The 19,798-nt window shown below is 34.3% G+C and overlaps 1 protein-coding gene across 1 annotated transcript in view; it reads left to right on the top strand.

Moving 5' to 3' along the window:
- LOC109055153 (matrix metalloproteinase-24) overlaps nt 1-19,278 on the top strand; it is a 165,362-nt gene extending 146,084 nt beyond the window's left edge. The window contains exons 2-9 of the mRNA XM_042758929.1: nt 6,931-7,079; nt 7,659-7,775; nt 9,455-9,759; nt 12,719-12,880; nt 13,006-13,220; nt 13,501-13,639; nt 15,458-15,724; nt 18,725-19,278. Of these exons, the coding sequence (XP_042614863.1) occupies nt 6,931-7,079; nt 7,659-7,775; nt 9,455-9,759; nt 12,719-12,880; nt 13,006-13,220; nt 13,501-13,639; nt 15,458-15,724; nt 18,725-19,062 (1,692 nt within the window). The 3' untranslated portion in view covers nt 19,063-19,278. The remainder of the gene's footprint in view (nt 1-6,930; nt 7,080-7,658; nt 7,776-9,454; nt 9,760-12,718; nt 12,881-13,005; nt 13,221-13,500; nt 13,640-15,457; nt 15,725-18,724) is intronic.
- The last annotated feature ends 520 nt before the right edge of the window (nt 19,279-19,798 follow it).

The following is a 19,798-nucleotide window of genomic DNA, read 5'->3' as shown; positions in this document are numbered from 1 at the left end:
AATTAAATACAAATAAACAGCAAGTAGTAGTATTTTGAAATTGTATTTTCTTGTAAAACATACTAGAATAATTTTTGTTTAATTTATAACTTCCAAATGTAATTTTTACAGTGTACTTGCATTTAATATAAACTAAAACTATAATACATTTTCATTTAATTGTAAATAACATGCAGTTACGTGTCCGAAAACATTACATTCAGTTCACACTTAAGTATATTATTTCCATAATAAGTACTCTTTTTAAAAGTATGCTAAAGTGTACTTCTATTTTACTAGGGTGTTGTTTCTGGAATGTGTCTAACTTGGTTGCTCGCATTTGCTGTACAGCTAATGATAGATTTTAGACTGTTATGGCTGCATTACTGTGATAACTCTTATTGCAACTCTAATCATTGTGGTTTTAAATCGTTTGATCTGTATTTTTTTTGTTCGGGGGGTTTTGATATGAACACAAATGGCAGCTCTCCTCTCTGTCTTTGTCTAGTTCCCCTCCCCCCATGTCTCCATCTACTGTACGCTCTCATCTTCCTCTCTCCATCACTCCACCTCTCCCCTCCCCATCCGTATCCTTCGTCTCTCTCCTCTGTCTTGCTCTGTTTGTCTCACTGCCACTGCCTTTGTCTTTTTGTTCTTCGTCTTCTCCCTCTCTGTGTGTTTCTCTCTCCAGTACTGTCATTATTGTTATTTTTTTGGCCCTTGTGCCACTTGTGTACATAGAACAGTCACGAAAAGACAGGGAATGATGGGAAAAGAGTTGTAAACAGGATTGGGAAATGATGTGAGTCAGACTTGAACTCATGTCACCCACCCTGGTTGAGTGTGTTAGCTAACTGCTAGGCCATGGCTCTAGCACTGTTATTATGTTTTAAGAGCATGTTTGTTAACCGCTAATAGGACTGCCATTTTTAGAGAAGAATCTTGTTGTTTTTTTTCTGATAAAAATTGCAGTTTAAAAAACTTTTTTATTTTATTTTTTTAAATTGTTTATATTTTTATATAAAAAAATGTGATTATATGTCAACATGACTGCAAAATATTAATAATGACAATTTCATTATTTAATAAATGTTATATTTTATTATGATTACTATTATTAAATAAAAATACAAAACAGAAAAAGAAATATTATAGAAATAAATTCCAATGTAAAAATTTGAGTATTTAATAAAAAAATATTTTATTTGTAATAATTCACTGTATTTAAAAATATAATAAAAATAATTTTAATTATTTTCTTTTTATAGTAGAACTCTATCTTAATTTCTTTAATGTTTTATTTTGGCATGAAAACTTTTGCATTGAAATGTTGCATTCCCAAATGCTTGCTATAAATGACCTAAATTTATAGCAGATGCAGATGTGAGTTTGTATGCATTTGTTGTGAACACTGAATCACAAGCAGTGCCGTGATTCACACAGTGCATATATTCATTTAATTAAATCGCTTCCTTTGGGATTTGATAATGACAGTAAATATCACCATATCATGATTACATTTTCATTTTGATTTATCGTGGAGCCATAATTCTAACGCTATTGTTATCTCTTTTGGCCTTTTCTCTGCTTTTATTTATTGATCAAGGCAGAAAGAACAGGAAATTATAGGGATAACAAAAGGGAAATGACATGAGCCAGACTCAAACTTATGCCTCTCTCATGAGCACTATGGCTCAATGTGCCGTTTGCACTAACTTCTCACCCCTCTTCTATTGGTGAGGCAGTCGGGGCACCACTGCGAGGAACTGAACCTTTATTGATTCCTCTAATGATGCGATGTACGGTTTCTCTCTGAAACACAAGATATCAAAAGTCATGAGGCAATGCCACCCGATCAATGCCCACAAATCCTCAAACTAAGCACACACACTGTCATCTCTATGGAAGGCCCAACTGCTTTTGTGACTCCCTACTCATTAGCACACACTTATGAGAAAGGAGACTCCGCATGACCAGAATATCTTGTGTTTCAAAGAGGCCAATTACATGGGCTGTGATCACAATTTTACAGCCAGTAAAAACGTCAGAGTAATACTGCAGTATAAGTGCATGCTAGATACTGTACCTGCTTTGTAATATTCTCTATATAATGCCGCTTTACAGTTTTTAACAATGTACTACCTCATCATTTCAGTTTATGTGGCACATTTCAGCATCAATTGTTTTCTGGTTAGCCAATTAGTCTACTAGTCGTCCAATAACAAAGAAGTCAGAATGGAGTTAACTAATTTTTTTTTCTTTTAGTGTTAGGCACAATATCAAAAACAGCCAGTTTCTAAGGATCAGAGAAAAGGTGGAAATGGTTAATCCCCTTTAAATTCTAGGATGGACTGATGGTTGATTCTACTTGTAAGCACACAACAGAGAGCCAGATTGTTTATTTGAGGTAAAACACAAAATTTTACACAGATTACATTACAGCAGATATCATGATAAAGAAATCAGACGTTATTTGAGCTCTGGACAGTCTCGCAGGCAAACATAGTGCTGTTTCAGCAGAACTATCCAATGTAATTTGAGTCAGATGCAGACTTCTTATCCTTGTACTGTTTATCAGTGGGAAAGTATTTCATTGTGTGTGCCATAAGAACAGAACAAAATCAGAACAGAAGCTTTTATATTAATGTTTTTTTTTCAGTGATATACACTGTTTAAATGTAAAATACAGTAAAAAAAAATGCAATATTGTGAAATATTATTACAAATGAACTGTTTTATATTTGAATATATTTTAAAATGTAATTTATTCCTGTGATCAAAGCTGAATTTTCATCATCATTACTCCAGTCTTCAGTGTCACAAGATCCTTCAGAAATTATTCTAATATGTTGATTTGCTGCAAAAAACATTTCTGAATCAGTACATGTATTTTAGGCATTATTTTCTACCAAATCCTAAACAAAGTCAGGTGTGTTGCTACTAGAAATTCATCTGATCTGTTTTGGCTACCATTTGTTTGGCGAGCACATGCAGTCTGTTACCTCATGCTGCTCATGAAGGTAGAATATCATCACTCCATGCCACCTGGCAGCAGGGATGAAAGGATTTTCAAGTTTCAGGGGCAGCTGTTCAAAGAAAGACTTGGCTATGTTTGGAATGGAGTACTAGCTTACTGAGTACTGAGTACTGTACATCATGTATACTGTGCTGTGTAATTTGTATATCATACTCTTTTTAAAAAACTAGCTATTTTGAAAAAGAATGCAATTTCAAACAATAGTTTACTACATGACCTCATAACATTGCATGTTTAATTTAGCCAGTGACATCCAGTTATTGGTTTAGAAATATTCGGAAAATAGGCATTTAAAACTCTTGATTAACAATGCAATCAAAAGAGTAAAGAAAGAGAATTGTGCTGTCGAAGCCGGAGGCGTTGCATTGTGGGATGCAGGATGCTGCAAAGTGTACTCTGTTTGTGCACTTCACTATTGCATGCATAATTGTGCAAAGTATATAAACGATATACTGAAATAGAAACAGTAGCTAGTGTGCTATTCTGTACATACAGTATAGTCTGGACTATTATTGTCAAATTCCCTGTTAAAAAATTCTAAGGTCAGAACAATGAATAATGTGGTTGTGAATGATTACTGTGTAGTATACCTGTTCATTGTGAAAAGGATTACTTGGTTTAATCAGTGTGGTTAGTTCCTGCACTTAATTACTACAGTAGGTTTGTTCTGAAGATAAAAAAAAAGAATACTCTGTTATGATTTATTCACCCAAGCTTTATAACTTTCTTTCTTCTATGGAACATAAAAGAAGAAATGGGACCACTTTTATGGTGCTTTTGTAGCATTTTGGAGCTTGACAATTTGTATCCCCAATAGATTTTGGTATATGAACTGGAGTAGCAAGTATATTATACAAAGTTTCTCCTTTTATGTTCCACAGAAGAAAGAAGGTCATACTGTTTTGGAACGACAGTGCAGTTGACTAGAACAATTGATCATTTATATTTCCAGAGAAATGTGGTTTTCTGACTTTGAACTGAATTCCACTGATTCCTGCAAAGTACCGGAACAGAAATAGTCCTGCGGCTTAAATATGGCTTATTATTCACAGAGCTGAACTGTCACAGTCCTTTTGTGTTCTTCAGATCTCACAGCCTTCACTGATTTATCAAAGTGGATGATACATGCATTGTTGGCTGTAGTGCTGGTTTCAGACTTTGCTGTATGCCATGCTTATAATGATGGCACCAGTAACAGTGTTGGTGAATTATTTAATGGTTACGATTTCCCAGGGGGCCGTGCTGAGCCTCTGTTACCATGGAGCCATGTCAAAGAAGGGTGTACTCACTGGTACAATGCGAAGTTTGCATTTCAGCATTCTGAATATGCAAAATAATGTTAGTGTTATACAACTGTGCATTATATTCATGCATATTTATATAGAGAGATGCTTTATCATTGCATTTCAACAGTAAAGAGTATGTTTGGTGTTGGTTTAACATTTTATGAAAACTTCATTGTTTTTTTGTTTTTTTTTTTAATTGGGTTTTGGGATTTTTAATTGGGGAAGTTCCATGAAAAACTAGCTTCAACTAGTTTTTCATCGGGATTTCTGGTTAGATTTTTGGGAGTTGCTATTGATGGCTGATTGATGGATGTCAAAATGGTTTCAGGAAAATTAAACTGATACAGATATATTTCTAGATATATTTTTTATGTATATTTCCATTATTATCTTGGTATCTGTATTTAATGCCCTTTAGTCAGGTATTATTTTAATGTCATTGAGATTCTATTAGTTTTAGTCATATTCCAAGTTTTGTTCATATATATATATATATATATATATATATATATATATATATATATATATATATATATATATATATATATATATATCAATTTCAGTGTTTTTATATTTAATCTTTTTAATCTTTTTAATTTTTATAAGTATATATAGAGATTTTTTTTTCAGTTTAGTTAAACTAAATGAAACAGAAATATTGCCTTGGCAATTATCTGAAATAAATTATTTTATTTTATTTCAGTTAATGTTTATTTTATTTCAGGTAGATGGTTGCTAGGGTATTCTAGGTGGTTTCTTATTGGCTCAGGTCAAAAGAGACCTATAGATACTCAAATTTCAAATAAGTTTCTTCTGTTTTATGGTGTAATTTTAAATTAAAATTACATTTTAAAATTCCTAGGTTATACAATAGATGTGGTTGATTCTGTTTGCAAACACAAAAAATTGAGAAAATAGAGAGCACTATTTTTAATTCTAATGAACTCTATGTGGCTCTCTTGGATATAGAAGCAGTACGTTTGTGTAGCGGCCCAAGGATTGATTTCCTTTTGAAGCATTGACTCACTGTTTGTGATGGTCCTGCTTCATGCTGAGAAGGAAAGGACCAGAAACTCCAGCATTAAAATATTCATGCTGAAAATGGACTCTAAGCCATGAGCTCAGTTAAAGAGCCCCTCTCCAAGTGTGCAGTGCTTTAAAACGAGGGCTTTGCTTACTAGTTCTCCACTCTGTCCATCCGCAGGGAGAGATGAAAGCAGAGAGAGGAGGCTGAGATGAGGGAATGAGAGGATGAGGATGGGGATGCTCTATATAAGTTCAGTTTTATTTTTGTGCTGTTAAATATGTTGAGATCAAGCAGCATGTGAAATGAACCGAGCTTTGAGGACAATTGGAGATTATTTGAGGTGGCTGACCTAGACAGCCTCTGTTTATTGATACAATTTGTGTTTTCTCCCTTAGTTTCACACAGTGCGTAATTTCTGCACACTAGCATCAAAAACAGAATGGCATAAATTATTACTTTAAAAATAGCACCCCTGTATCAACCTCAAACTTGATAGTGATCCTACGGTTCACTTTTTTAGTCAGAATAATTTAATATATGATTTTAAGGTCTTAGTTTAGTCTGTATCTCTTATGGTTTTCATTCAAAGATCCAAAAAAGCTGGCATTCTTTCACCAGTCTTCTCCAGTTCTGATACTGATTGATTGGCTATTAAGATCATGTCAGAAAAATTACATTGCCTTTTGCCGTTGTTTTTTTTCATATTCTAGATAAATTACAATCATTCCCAGGTGAAAAAAAGACCACTTTCATAATGTACTTTTAAGTGCTCTATTTTTGCGCACTAATTTTGTACTTAATATACTAAAAATTATTCTTTAGTACTGTACTTCTTAAGATAAACTTAAGATCATCTAAGTGTACTCAACTGCTATTTTGGGACACCATTAATATGAACTAAAATGTGCTTTTAGCATACTCTCTTTGTATTTAAAAAATGTATTTAGTCATACACTTGAGTGCACTAGTGTATGAAATATTTTTCAAGTGTACTACAAGTGGTAACTAAATTTTCATTAAATACAGAGATGGTATGTTAAAAGTGCATTTTAGTTCATATTCATGTTCATCCCAAAATAGCACAGTAGAGTACACTTAGCTGATCTTAAGTTTAGCTTGAGAAGTACTAAAGAATAATTTTTAGTATACAGTATTAATTACAAAATTAGTGTGCAAAAATAGAGCAATTTAAGTACATTATGGAAGAGCACTTTTTTTCACCTTGGTTGGCATCAGTATTTAAAGCAATTCAGTCAGTGTTATTTTATTAACATTGAAATAATAGATTTAATAATATTTTGAATAATTTTTAGTCTTAGAATTTTTTTTCTTTTCTAAATATGTCTGTAAAGTTTTTATTAATTAACTTTTAGTATATTTATGTACATTTTACTAAATGAAAATTAGAAATGTTGCCTTGGCAATTAGCTGAAATATAATAAGTTTATTTTTTATCTTTTAAATATTTGATTTGTTTTATTAAGTTTATTTTACTTCAAGTAATGATTTATTTATTTATTTATTTATTTATTGTTTTCAGTTTTAGTTAACTATAATAATCCTGCCTTTAGTTCTTAATGTAATGTCTCTTTCTTTTTTAGACATGGCTGAAGAACTATGGCTATCTGCTCCCGCCGGACATCCGGACATCAGACCTGCGATCGGAGAAAGCCATGCAGTCGGCGGTCGCTGCCATGCAGCGGTTTTACGGTATTCCAGTGACGGGAGTGCTTGACCAGACCACCATCGAGTTAGTAACAACCCTCTAATGCATCACTTACTCTTTAAAAAAAATCACAAACAGGCAATATAGCTGCTGAAGTGCATTGATATGCTACATCAATACTGTGTTTTTGATTAATAAGATGAACAGTAGTGTTTAAAGTTGCCCATCTCATGTGAGCTTTTATATTGAGATCACATAACCAGTTAGATCAAGGTAATATGCACAAAAACTAAAGTATAACCTACCTCAGACTCAAAATTTTCAGAGAACATTAACGAGCACACCAGGTAAATGGAAGTAACTTCATTAAATGTAATGGGTGCTCCAGAGCTGATGGGGACAACAGAGAGACTAAAGTTTGTTTAGGAAGATGAATAAAAGCCACTGGCTGCCTTCAAAACCACATACTCAATGAGTAGGTACTTGAATGAAAATTCATCCTGTTTATTTACTTAAAGCATGTTTTTGGTCTTGTTGGTGTTCCGTGTGATTTTAGCAATGCATTTGATGTACAGTAGTATGAAGATCATAAACTTACTGTTAGAGTTTTCTCTGACAGTCGTTTAGTGTCCTTGTGTGTGATTATTATCTAAATGTTTTAAGGTGGATGAGAAAACCTCGGTGTGGAGTTCCAGATCACCCTCACATCAGCAGACGGAGGAGAAATAAACGCTACGCCCTCACTGGTCAGAAATGGAGGGAGAAAAAGATCACATACAGGTAAAGTATATATTCAGAGACTGTTTAAATGCAAAGCTTACATGATGGATGGATAGACTGATTCACTGAATATTGCACCTGAGGTACCTCTAGAGGAAACTACAAAAACTATTTACTCTTTATAGATGAATGACCATTGTATGCTATTACAGGGAAATGTTCCAAAAACTCCATATGCCTGTTTCTAACTGCACATGATGTGATTCTCTTTAATGGTGGCCCATTAGGCATCTCGCTGAAGCCAGCCTGTGGAGTATATTTGTACCCTCATCTTTAATTATTTTAGTGCATATCGCATTGACACGTGTGCATATGTTTTGGAACACATGCTGCTTACGCAATGTTCCAGACAGACATTGCTGAAATGCTTCCCTCCAACCTTAAAGATGCTAAAAGAAGCTTTTGTTTTCTGCCTGATGGGAGAGAGAGAGAGAGAGAGAGCGAGAGAGAACAAAGAATGCAAGGAATGTCGCCGGTCAGGATGGAAGAGGAATAGCTGATGAAAGCTTAGTACTTTGAGTGGTTTTCTTGCTACTGTATTATGCCTCTCAAAACCCACTCAACCTATACATTTAAAAAAAAAGTAAGTTTATACATGTCTTTCGCTGAAACCTAAAGCTACATTATATAATTAAATAGTTTAGAATAAAATAATAAAATGTTATTTATACATATATGTAAAATAAATTAGAAAATATATATTTTTATTTATATTAAATAACTAATATATATATATATATATATATATATATATATATATATATACTACTGTTTACAAACATTGAGTTTTTTAATAAATAATAAAATTAATGATATAGAATGAAATGTTATATATACATTTTTAATCTATTATAAAAAATAAAATGTAATAAGACAATTTTTATATATATTTTTAACATTTTCATTAAAATTATTTACAGATATATTATTAAAACTTTAGATAGATAGATAGATAGATAGATAGATAGATATAGATATAGATATATCTTAGAGTATATATATAAACACACACACAAAATCATTGTAAACAGAAGAAAGCTATATTTTGCATGTTGTGGCTTGAAACTGTTTCTGCTGGTTACATGATGCTGACTCAGCTTATATGAGCTGAACAAAAGGGATTCTGGGACATTATGTATTTGTGGTGCATTCCTATTGGAATAAACATGAAATCAGATCATTTTCAAACATTTGTTTGCTTTCATCCGTTTTAAAGCTCTATTAATTCCAGTTAGTTATCTAATGCAGTGCTGAACTTGGTTTGTAATCACTGGCTAATCAAATGTGATGTTCTCACTTGTGTGTGCCTGCAGTTGTGTGCCAGAGACAACCATCTGTTTCTGCTTTAGGTGTCTGGCCCGGTTTAACTTTTGCCCTATATTCAAGAATTTTTTTTAATGTAGATTAATTATTATGTAAGAGCAAAGCACTGGGAACTCAAACGGCAGTTGATTCATATTGAAACAACATTTCTGTTCTCAAGCACAATTTCAGTTTTACTCATTTTAGTTATTAAACTTATTTCAGTTAGTTGCCAAAGCAACATTTCAAATTTGTTTGTATGCTTTGTTTTTCACCCTTTTAATTAGCTTTTCGCGCTTATTGTATGCATGTAGAGTAGATACAGTATTTACAGTATACAGTTTTTTCTGTATTCTTCCATCTCTTCCTGTTTCCAGCATACATAACTTCACCCCCAAAGTGGGCGAGAAAGACACCCAGAGGGCCATTCGCCAGGCCTTCGACGTCTGGCAGACAGTGACCCCGCTGACCTTTCAGGAAGTGGCCTACTCTGAGATCAAGAACGAGGGTAAAGAAGCGGACATTATGATCTTCTTTGCCTCTGGTTTCCATGGTGACAGTTCTCCGTTTGATGGAGAGGGAGGTTTTTTAGCTCACGCATATTTCCCTGGTCCCGGAATTGGCGGAGACACCCACTTCGACTCTGATGAGCCCTGGACATTAGGAAATGCAAATCACGACGGTAAGTGTGGCGCTGTGGTGATAAACTGTGATTTTTTTTATTTTTTATAGCGTTTATCTTTCAGTTGTATTTGATTGTTAGTATTAGCATTATTTAACTAACATTAGGATGTGTTTTGATCAAAGCAACATGACAGTGGCTGATACAGAATGATTGACCTGAGATGTCTGGACTCATAATCTCTGATGAATTAATGTGTAGACAAGTTAAATTAAATTTGTTTAATTTTTGTTTGAATTTTATTTTGCTTTTTTTTATTTTGTAATTTTTGTGGCTCTATTTACATTTTAAATCAATCAAGCATAATCCCTGATGTAGTAATATGTAGAAAAGTAATATATATAGATTTATTTATTTTTTAAATTAATAAATTAATGAAAATTTTTAATGCAATAATTACATAATTATTAAATTTTTGGGGGCTCTATTTCATGATCAATTTCATTTTATTAAAAAAAAAAAATTGTACATATATATTTTTTGCATCTGTATAATGATGAATTTTCATTTATTTGAATTTAATTTATTTGAATCAAGCATGATAATGGCTTAATATAGAATAATTGACATTTCTGGTCTCATAATCACTGACATATTTTTTTCCATAGATTTTTTTTTTTTTCAGATTTTATTTTACTATATCTTATTTTATTTTTTAATGTATTTTTATTTTATTTTTTTATTTTTTTATTTTTTTTTGTGGATCTATTTAATTACGATTTTTCATGTATGTGAATTTATGTACTTTAATCAAGCATGGTAATGGCTTAATATAGAATGATTGACCTGGCTTGTCTGGTCTCATAATCTCTGACATAGTAATATGAGTTGGATTTTCTAGAATGTTCTGCAGCTATAGATAGATGGATCAGTCAGATGTGTAGAGGCAAATCTTTTGGGAGCTGGAGCAGTGAGCTGAGGAGCATCAGTAGATGCCACAGGGGAAACATAAAGACACACAGAGCATTGCGTTCTTTCTTCACTTGCATCAGCCGTGCCTGCGTGCTGCATATTTGCTGTGTTATCTTTGCCTGTGTGCTGCAGAGTCAGCAGTTCATGTAAATGCTTTATAGACCACAAAATCTGTACCTTGTTCACGTACACACACACACACACACACACACACACACACACATTTCTTTACAGATCTATTTCTCTATACACCGTATCAGACCTAGTGGATACAGATCAAAGGTAAACGGTTTACAACAAACAGTAGATGTATTTATCTTCAGCAGCTGAAGAATATATAATAAATAATTTCACAACAACAACACTCTCGACAGAACACAAAATCAATTTCTTTTTAAAGAGACAGAGAATTAAATACACAGTTAAATTGGACAACAAGAGAGCGTGAGGACTGATAAAGAAGAATCTCTAAGAGAGATCCTCTAAGAAAGCAAAATGTACAAGACACTTTGTGAGCCATCTGATACTTGTAGCACCCATATATGCCAAAGAACAGATCAGGCTATTTCTGTGATTTGAGTGATATGGTGTCACATCCCGTCTGTGTTTCCAAAGATCTGAACATGTCAGTCATGACAACCGAGTCATGTTCTGGTAATAGCTTACACTTGCAGCCCATGCACAAGATATGTTCCTTAAGGGTTCTGGGTACAAACAGTGTTTTTTACCTGTCTACACAAGTGGGGAAAAAATCAGACAAACTGATGTAAACTTGTACAACAACAAAATATGTATTTTTAGATATATTTTAAAATATGTTCACATAATACAAATATACATGGAGTGGAAGAAATACATTGCTAATATATAAATTTTAAAGTTTCTATACATGAATATAGTTTTTTTGTTTATGTATTTAGTGTGTGTGTGTGTGTGTGTATGCACGTGTATGTGTATATATATATATATATATATATATAAATAAACGCACTGAATATAAGATTGGACATGTTTTTTGCCTCTTGAAGTATGATAATGTATTTCTTAGAATTTTGAGATATAAACTATATAAAAGATAAAAATATTTCTGAATCCAGTATATCTTGTAAACGTATGGAAGCCTGTTTCTGACACCGTATAAAAAAAAAAAAATGTAATTGTGACTTTTTATCTCAGAAGTGTGAGATATAAACTCGTAATTGTAAGAAATGTAAAATTTGTATGTATTTTTTTTTTACCTCAGAAATGAACTTTATATGTCTTTTTAACAATTCTGAGTTTATATTTCCTGATTCTGAGAAAATAAATTTGCAATTATGAGCTGTAATGTCAGAATTGTGGGATATAAACTCACAATTGTGAGAAAAAGGTCAGAATTGCAAGTTTATAACCTTATATTTCTTGCAATTGTGAGTTATAATGTCAGAATTGCAGGATACAAGCTCGCAATTCTGAGAAATATTAAGAGTTATAAAATCACAATTCTGACTTTTTTTCTTACAATTTTGAGTATTGGGAAATTCCCTTAAATTAGCATTCACCTTCAGTTCCTCTCTAAACTAATAACTAAATAGATTGCACCTGGTTTTAGAGAACGTAGAACTGGTTTCCACACCTTTTACAGAAATGTTTAGTTTTACATTGATTATTGACTTCTTATGCATATGCAAATTCCCAGGTGCATTATACAATGAAAGCGAATGAGTATGGATGCTGTAATGCTCCAAAAGAAACAAAAAACACCATAAAAGTAGCACATTACTTATATATCCCAAGTGTGCTGAACTACGAATGAACTATTCCTTTAATAATTTTTCTCTGCTGATTCAGTGTTTGATGAATTTCTATGGGAGCTCTTATTATTTTAGACTTTTTTTAACAAAATGCACATCAAATATGCAGTGCCTTATGATTTGCATTGGTAATTCTCCCTCTTCCATATTCTTATTCATGCAGTGCATGTCATACTGTTACATATTTCATCCAACATAGAATTCTGATCTGTACTGATTCAAAGATGGTTTGACCTTTCACCATTTCCTTTCAGGCAATGACCTTTTCCTGGTGGCCGTACATGAGTTGGGACACGCATTGGGTCTGGAACATTCCAACGACCCCAGTGCCATCATGGCCCCCTTCTACCAGTACATGGACACACACAACTTCAAACTGCCTCTAGATGACCTTCAGGGGATCCAGAAAATCTACGGTACAGTTATGATCTCTATCACCTCTATTATCATTTTCAGGGAACTAAGCAGGAATGTAGATTATACTTTGCATGCCAGGATAGCTGAATGTATTTTTAGATGAATAAACTTTGTTCTTCTACAGGTATTCCCACAGCCATGCTGGAGCCCACCCGACCTCTTCCTACTCTGCCTGCCCGACGCACACACTCCACCTCTGAGAGGAAACACGACCGGCATCGCCCCGCTCGCCCACCCTCTGGAGATCGTCCGTTCTCTCCCGGTAATGGAAAACCCAACATCTGCGATGGCAATTTCAACACTATGGCCTTCTTTCGACGGGAGATGTTTGTTTTTAAGGTGAGTTGCATCAGTTTCTCTTTCCGATATTTGATACAGATGGTTTATATAAGCAGATCATAACACAATTACCATAATCCAGCTAATTTTAGTCAAATTTGGTTGTCTGTGATATCAACCATTTTAATTCCTTTATTATAATGGCCTAAATTCACTTATTTTTTTACAGTAGGCCATTTATCGGTTATAATGTGAAAATAATTTCTGACTAATTGCTGTTATAAATTTTTAATATTGTGTATCCCTACTTGATCTAAATAATCTCTTTTACTAATCACAGGATCGCTGGTTCTGGCGTTTACGCAACAACAAAGTTCAGGAAGGCTATCCCATGTTGATAGAGCAGTTCTGGAAGGGTCTACCTCCTCGCATTGACGCTGCTTACGAGAGATCAGATGGCAAATTTGTGTTCTTCAAAGGTACGATTAATTATCTGTACGACAGATGTCATGACATTAATTGAAAAATTATTCCATAAAAACAAGCATTAACAAAACAGCCATGTGTTTATTGCTTGATATGAAAAGTGCAGCCTCAGGCTAGTTTTCTAGTATCTTTTGTCATAACTATAAATTATGATACCAAATGCATCCCGAAGCCCTAAACTTAAGTACCTGAATATGGCCTAGATAATAAAGAGAAGCCATATCCATTAAACATCTGTTGCCTTTGGATCAGTTTCAGCTCAAATCACTATATTTTGTGCCTTTGTACTTGTTTGTTTTATGTACCTTTTTAATACAAGCATAGGTACACTAGAGTTAAAGGTTAGATAAATGCAGTTAGATTGTGGGTTAATCTCAGGAAAGGTCTGCATTTATCCGTACTGTTGGGCCTGATAGCCTTAGTGAATCCTTTCAGTACTTTATTATTCTATCTGTTCCTCCCTCGCTCGCTCCCCTTCTTTCAAACAATCTCTCTCTCTATCTCGCCGTCCTCACCCTCTCTCTTTCTCATTAAATTAGCCCGGCGCAGATTTGCAGCACAAGGAGAGGTTGGGTGAGATATTTATAGCCTGAGTCTCCTGGTCTGTGATGTTTCATGAGAAAACAAGCTCGCAGGATGCCCTATGGTTATCTCAGAGAATGCACATTGGTATTAGTAGATAAAGGGGTGGTGAACTCAAGTCATGCTGGCATTTCGGCATCTTATTCACTAACTACACACGATGCGGTTTACCCAAGTGCTATCTGTGCTGAAATAAGGCATTAAAAATAAGATTAGGGTCATTACAGGTTGCGTTTTATTCACAAAATTCAGTGCCCCAATCACAATTAATGTTGTAGGCAATAAAAAACAAAAAAACATCTGAATAAAAGATTTAAATACTGAAAATCACACTTTATAGTGATCATGGTAGATATAATTCATTGAATGATGATAAAATCTATGGAAGCTTATTTCCACCATGTAGTATATAAAAAAAATAATAATAATAAATAATAATAATAATTTACAAGGTAGTTGTGTCTTATCTCGTAATTGTGGGAAAAAGAACTGAGAATCACAGACCTTTGAGATATAAACTCACCATTCTAACTTATTTTAAAAGAAAACAGAATTGTGAAATTAAACTCGCAATTACCTTTTTTCAATTTTATTTTAACTCCTTATTGGAAACAAGTTTGTCACAATTCTGATATTTTTCTTGCAATTGTGAGTTTATATCTCACAATTAAGACTTTCTCAGAATTGTGTTTCAATTTTGTAATTTTCACATTTTTTGTTTAGAAGTTTATATACTTCAATGCTGAGTTTATCTCTCACTCAAACAACTGACTTTATATCTCACAGGAGAAAAGAAATGTCAGAATTGTGAGAAGTAAACTCAGAATTTCAAGAAAAGAAAAATTTGCAATTTCCTTTTTTTTTTTTTTTTTTACTTAACGGAAACAAGATTGTCACAGTTCGGACTCCCCTTCTCAGAGCTGCGAGTTTATATCTCAAAATACTGACTTTATATGATGCAATTCTGAGTTTATATCTAGCAGGATAAAGAAGTCAGAATTGTGAGATATAAACTCAGAATAGCAAGGAAATCAGACTGAATTGTTATATAAAATGTTGCAATACCTTTTTTTATTTTTTTATTCCTTGGTAGAAATAAGCTTCCATATATATCCAAACATGTGGCACAGATAAGCACATTGTTTCATTATGTGATAGTATAATTCAATATAACCATTGAATTTTGACCTTATCTACTGCTGTTTTTCTGCGTGTTGTTTTGACTCTAGGGGATAAATACTGGGTCTTCAAGGAGGTTACAGCAGAACCTGGGTATCCTCACAGCCTGGTAGAGTTGGGCAACTCTCTGCCCCGCGATGGCATCGACACAGCCTTACGCTGGGAACCTGTGGGCAAAACCTACTTCTTCAAGGGTGACCAGTACTGGCGTTACAATGAGGAGAAGCGTACGGCTGACCCAGGCTATCCCAAACCCATCAGTGTCTGGAAGGGCATCCCTGATGCACCGCAAGGAGCCTTCATCAGTCGAGAAGGATGTGAGTCAGTGAGGTTCCAATAACCTATCAATATTTAATGTGCCAGTCAGCCATGTGGTCGGTGGGCATTTGATCTGACTGCTTCCCTCTGGTTTGAGAAGTTCAAGTTGGTTGAGCTTCGTTCTCTAGTGTGTAGTACTGGTCTAATCTGTTGTGCAATGCAACTCCCATTATAATAAGTGAAGCTTTATAAAATGGATAGTTGTCATTGGATGAACTGCATTCAAAGCAGATTTAAAATGGCAATAAATGCACACCTGAAACCGCACATTCAATATTAATGCGTTCTTGCTTGGGAACGTTAAGCATGATTGATACTAAATGGAGGAAGAATGGTTTATTCAGATTATTATGAATGCATTTAGCTGTTTATTGCATGTTAGTGTATTTTATCATCATCTGCTGCTGCTATTTTAACACAGTGTTTATCTGTCGCAGCATGCTTATGTATTTTATTGAGCAGGTAATAGAAATAAATGCGCTGAGGTCTTTTTTTCACTCATCCTTGTAGAGTAATTGATTAGTGTTTGTTTGGCGCAGCGCTGGAATATTGTTGTGTTGACACAGTGACTGTTTTGGCTCTGAGTCTTCCTCAGTGGTGATCTGATAGCAGGGCTGGATTGGCACAGGCACCGGAGACACAAAAAGACAGACACAACTTTTGGGTGTTAAAATTCACTCACAATCGATGCATGATTACAAATATAGTAAAATGGCAGCAAACTGTAGCAAGATACTTTATTATGTGATGTTATGTTTACGGTTTATTGCCATGTAGCTAAAAAACAATATAAGATTTAAATAGCTTTTGAAGGCATTCAATATATAGGCCAGTGCTAATGTATTTGCTCTGAAATAGTTTTTTTTTTTAGTCAAAAAAGACTGAAACATGGTTGCCAAGTAGCTTGAGAATGCAAGAGAGAAATTAAATACAGGAGAAATCTATGTTGAGCGAGAATTTTATTTTATTTGAACTTTTTTATTTATTTGCACCATTCTAGTAATAAACCATATTTTATAAATGCATATTTAAAATAATATTTTTAATTAAAACATTTTAAAGCATGTAAAATTCCATTTGACTTTAATTAAATTTTTTTTAATAAAATATCTGTTTAAAAACATTTTATTTTATAAAATATTTGATTAAAAAAAACAATATAGTAATAAACTGCAATATTTTCTATATTTATATTTTTGTATTTAAAATATAAAAATAAAATATTTTCAAATGTAATATGTAATAACATTTTTTTTTTTAAATTTTTTAATACAAATTAAATGTGATTTTTTTTTATATAAAAATATTTGTTAAAATATATAAAATAATTGCTAAAAACTTCTAATATTCCATATGTTGGTTCATGTTTTTTTGCCAACAAAATATTGAATATATATTTACTAAAATAATAATAAAAAGGGGATTTGTAAATAATCAGAATCAAAATTTCAGTTTAGCACTATAGAAAATAAAATGGGCTACTGACTATGGATGATGAGCGAGAACCAGTTGTTCTCACTGTGTTGGGTTGATGTTGTTGCTAGTGTCAGTCTCGTCCAATGGTAAATCTTCAAGTGTCAGTCAAGTATTTTTGCTGTGGCTGCATAGAATTGCAGATTTCTCCTCCTCCTCTCTCTAGAGTATTATCCAGTGAAGGAATGATAATCTTTTCTGCGAGTCATGTCATAACCTCTGTCTCAACATGGAGCCTAGGGCCAGAACACAAGATGGAGAAGCCAAGAGGGTTTATATGGGCGGTTTGGTTTGCCTGTAGCTCATGATTTTTCTGTCTCTCAGATTTTGCAAGAGGGATTCGGCATGTCTTGCACGGCATGAGTAAGAGGAGGGAAAGTAAGAGAGGAAGGACGAGCACTTCATCAATCACACTCTCAGGGGTTGCTGTCTAAAGCTTACTCAAAGCATTTATGTTTAGTTTTTGGACTGTGCTTGTATAGGTTCGGTTTGAGTGCCGCGAATGCATCTGTTTGTGTGGCATTGGCGATCAGACTGACAGCTCTCTGAGGAATTGTATAAACACTGGAACAACTTTTTGAAATACTGTGTCATTGAGTGTTCACAAGGACAGCTATTTTTGTGATCATGAATATGAATTGAGCATTCTGAAAAGGACGTGCATCTCTGCCTGCATGTGAAGACAAATATTTGCTTGTTGACCTTATGCGCCAGAGAAAGAGTACACAACCATCTTTAGAATTTAGTCTTTGAACTTCTGGCTTTGCGGCAGCTCAATAGCATTGCTGTTAAAGTGGATTTACTAATTGTAGAGTTAACAAAAGTTATCATGTGCATTGTAATGTTCGAAGCAGATGTCATAAATGTCAGTAGACTGGGAAGATTTTAAAACGAGTGGTTCATTCATAAATTCGTACGACCTTACCTTCACGCTGTGGAAATACAAATGGAAGACAGAAAACAAGTGCAGCGCTGAAAAGGGGCGGAGCTACATACGGTCTATCCACCCTATTTTTTACTTTAGAATGGCGGTGGCCATTTATAAATTTATTTTGTCTAGCTTCCAGTGTCATTCGCTTCCAGATATTTTTAGCTGTACAAAACTTGTACTTGAAGCTGCAAACTGGCATATGTATTGTCCTAATTACAAACACACACTGGTTTGTAGCACATACAGTTTAACCATTTACTTTGATATTCTTCTCGTTATTTCCCTATTGCGGCTAATGAATCAGAAGCATTGCAGCTTACTTCTGCGTTGAAAAATAAGGTGGATAATGAATGGCTTTCTATGATTGGTCTGTTCATGTTTGCAACTTTAGCTTAACAGTTAATGATTTAACTTGTTTTTGTATGTTAACTCATAACTCAATCCAATCAGTAATCAGCAATTAGTTTCAATGTAATTTTTTTTAACCAATGGTGTGATTTTGGTGGCGGGACTATCTGTTTGTTGACCAATAGTAGAATTCTGGTTATGGAAATGAACTGAATTCTTATTTTGTCTCTCTTTGATTTTTTTCTAGTTTATACCTACTTTTACAAGGGAAAGGACTACTGGAAGTTTGATAACCAGAAGTTAACAGTGGAGCCAGGCTACCCGAAATCAATCCTCAAAGACTGGATGGGCTGCGATCAGTCGGAAGTACAAAAGAACAAGGACCGTCACCTCCCTCATGATGATGTCGACATCATGGTCGCCATTAATGATGTACCCAGCACTGTAAATGCAATCGCTGTGGTCATCCCGTGCATCCTCTCACTGTGCATTCTGGTCCTTATATATACTATCTTCCAGTTCAAGAACAAAAACGTCCAACAGCAAGTGACCTACTACAAACACCCCGTGCAGGAGTGGGTATGACGGACTGGGGGGCGCGATGGACCCCAAACGCTTGAGAACATAAGTGAGGGCTACTATGCTGAGGTTTGACCAGTGCCTGTTTTCTGATCCTTCAACCTTGTCCTGGAACGGGAACAAAATACGAGGCAAGGGAGCATCTTCTTCCTTCCCACTTGAGACAAAACTTAACAACACATATTGCAATTTTTTAGCATGAGCCCAACGGTCAAATCTTCTGGGGATGAACGTTTTGAAGTTGTGCCCTGGCCTTATGCTAACCAAATGAAGTCTTAACGGTCAGGAAACCATCACTCCAATTTGACCGAGACCATCAATTTCTCTTCTCCAGGGAGAGTTAGAGGAACCGCAGATTTGCAAAAATGCCAGCAAATCCCCTGTCTCATTCTAACATAACCTCGTACATGAATTTCAAGTATTATCAAAGAAATGAAATGAGCAAAACAACAAAAATGACTTGAAAACCATGTAGGTAGAAAGGCCATAGAAAAGAATACCAAGGAATTCTTGCAGTCTTTTTCATTTACGGGGTAAAGGTTCACTGCTGGCACTCCTTGAAGACTTCAACATGTTTTTTAGAGGTGGATAGGAAGCATTTTCAAACTAATTAGCTTCATAAAATCATCTGAATGTTGTTTGCATTTTTTTCCTTTCCTCACCTGTCAACCCATTTCCACAGAGTAGGAAGAACGAATTATAATAACTAGGGCAGTCTTAACACCTCCTCCCACTCGCTTCA

This window comes from Cyprinus carpio, chromosome A6 (assembly GCF_018340385.1).
Source record: "Cyprinus carpio isolate SPL01 chromosome A6, ASM1834038v1, whole genome shotgun sequence".
Lineage (NCBI taxonomy): Eukaryota > Metazoa > Chordata > Actinopteri > Cypriniformes > Cyprinidae > Cyprinus > Cyprinus carpio.
The sequence above is the reverse complement of the archived record's forward strand: the minus strand, read 5'-3'. Positions and strand labels throughout refer to the sequence as shown.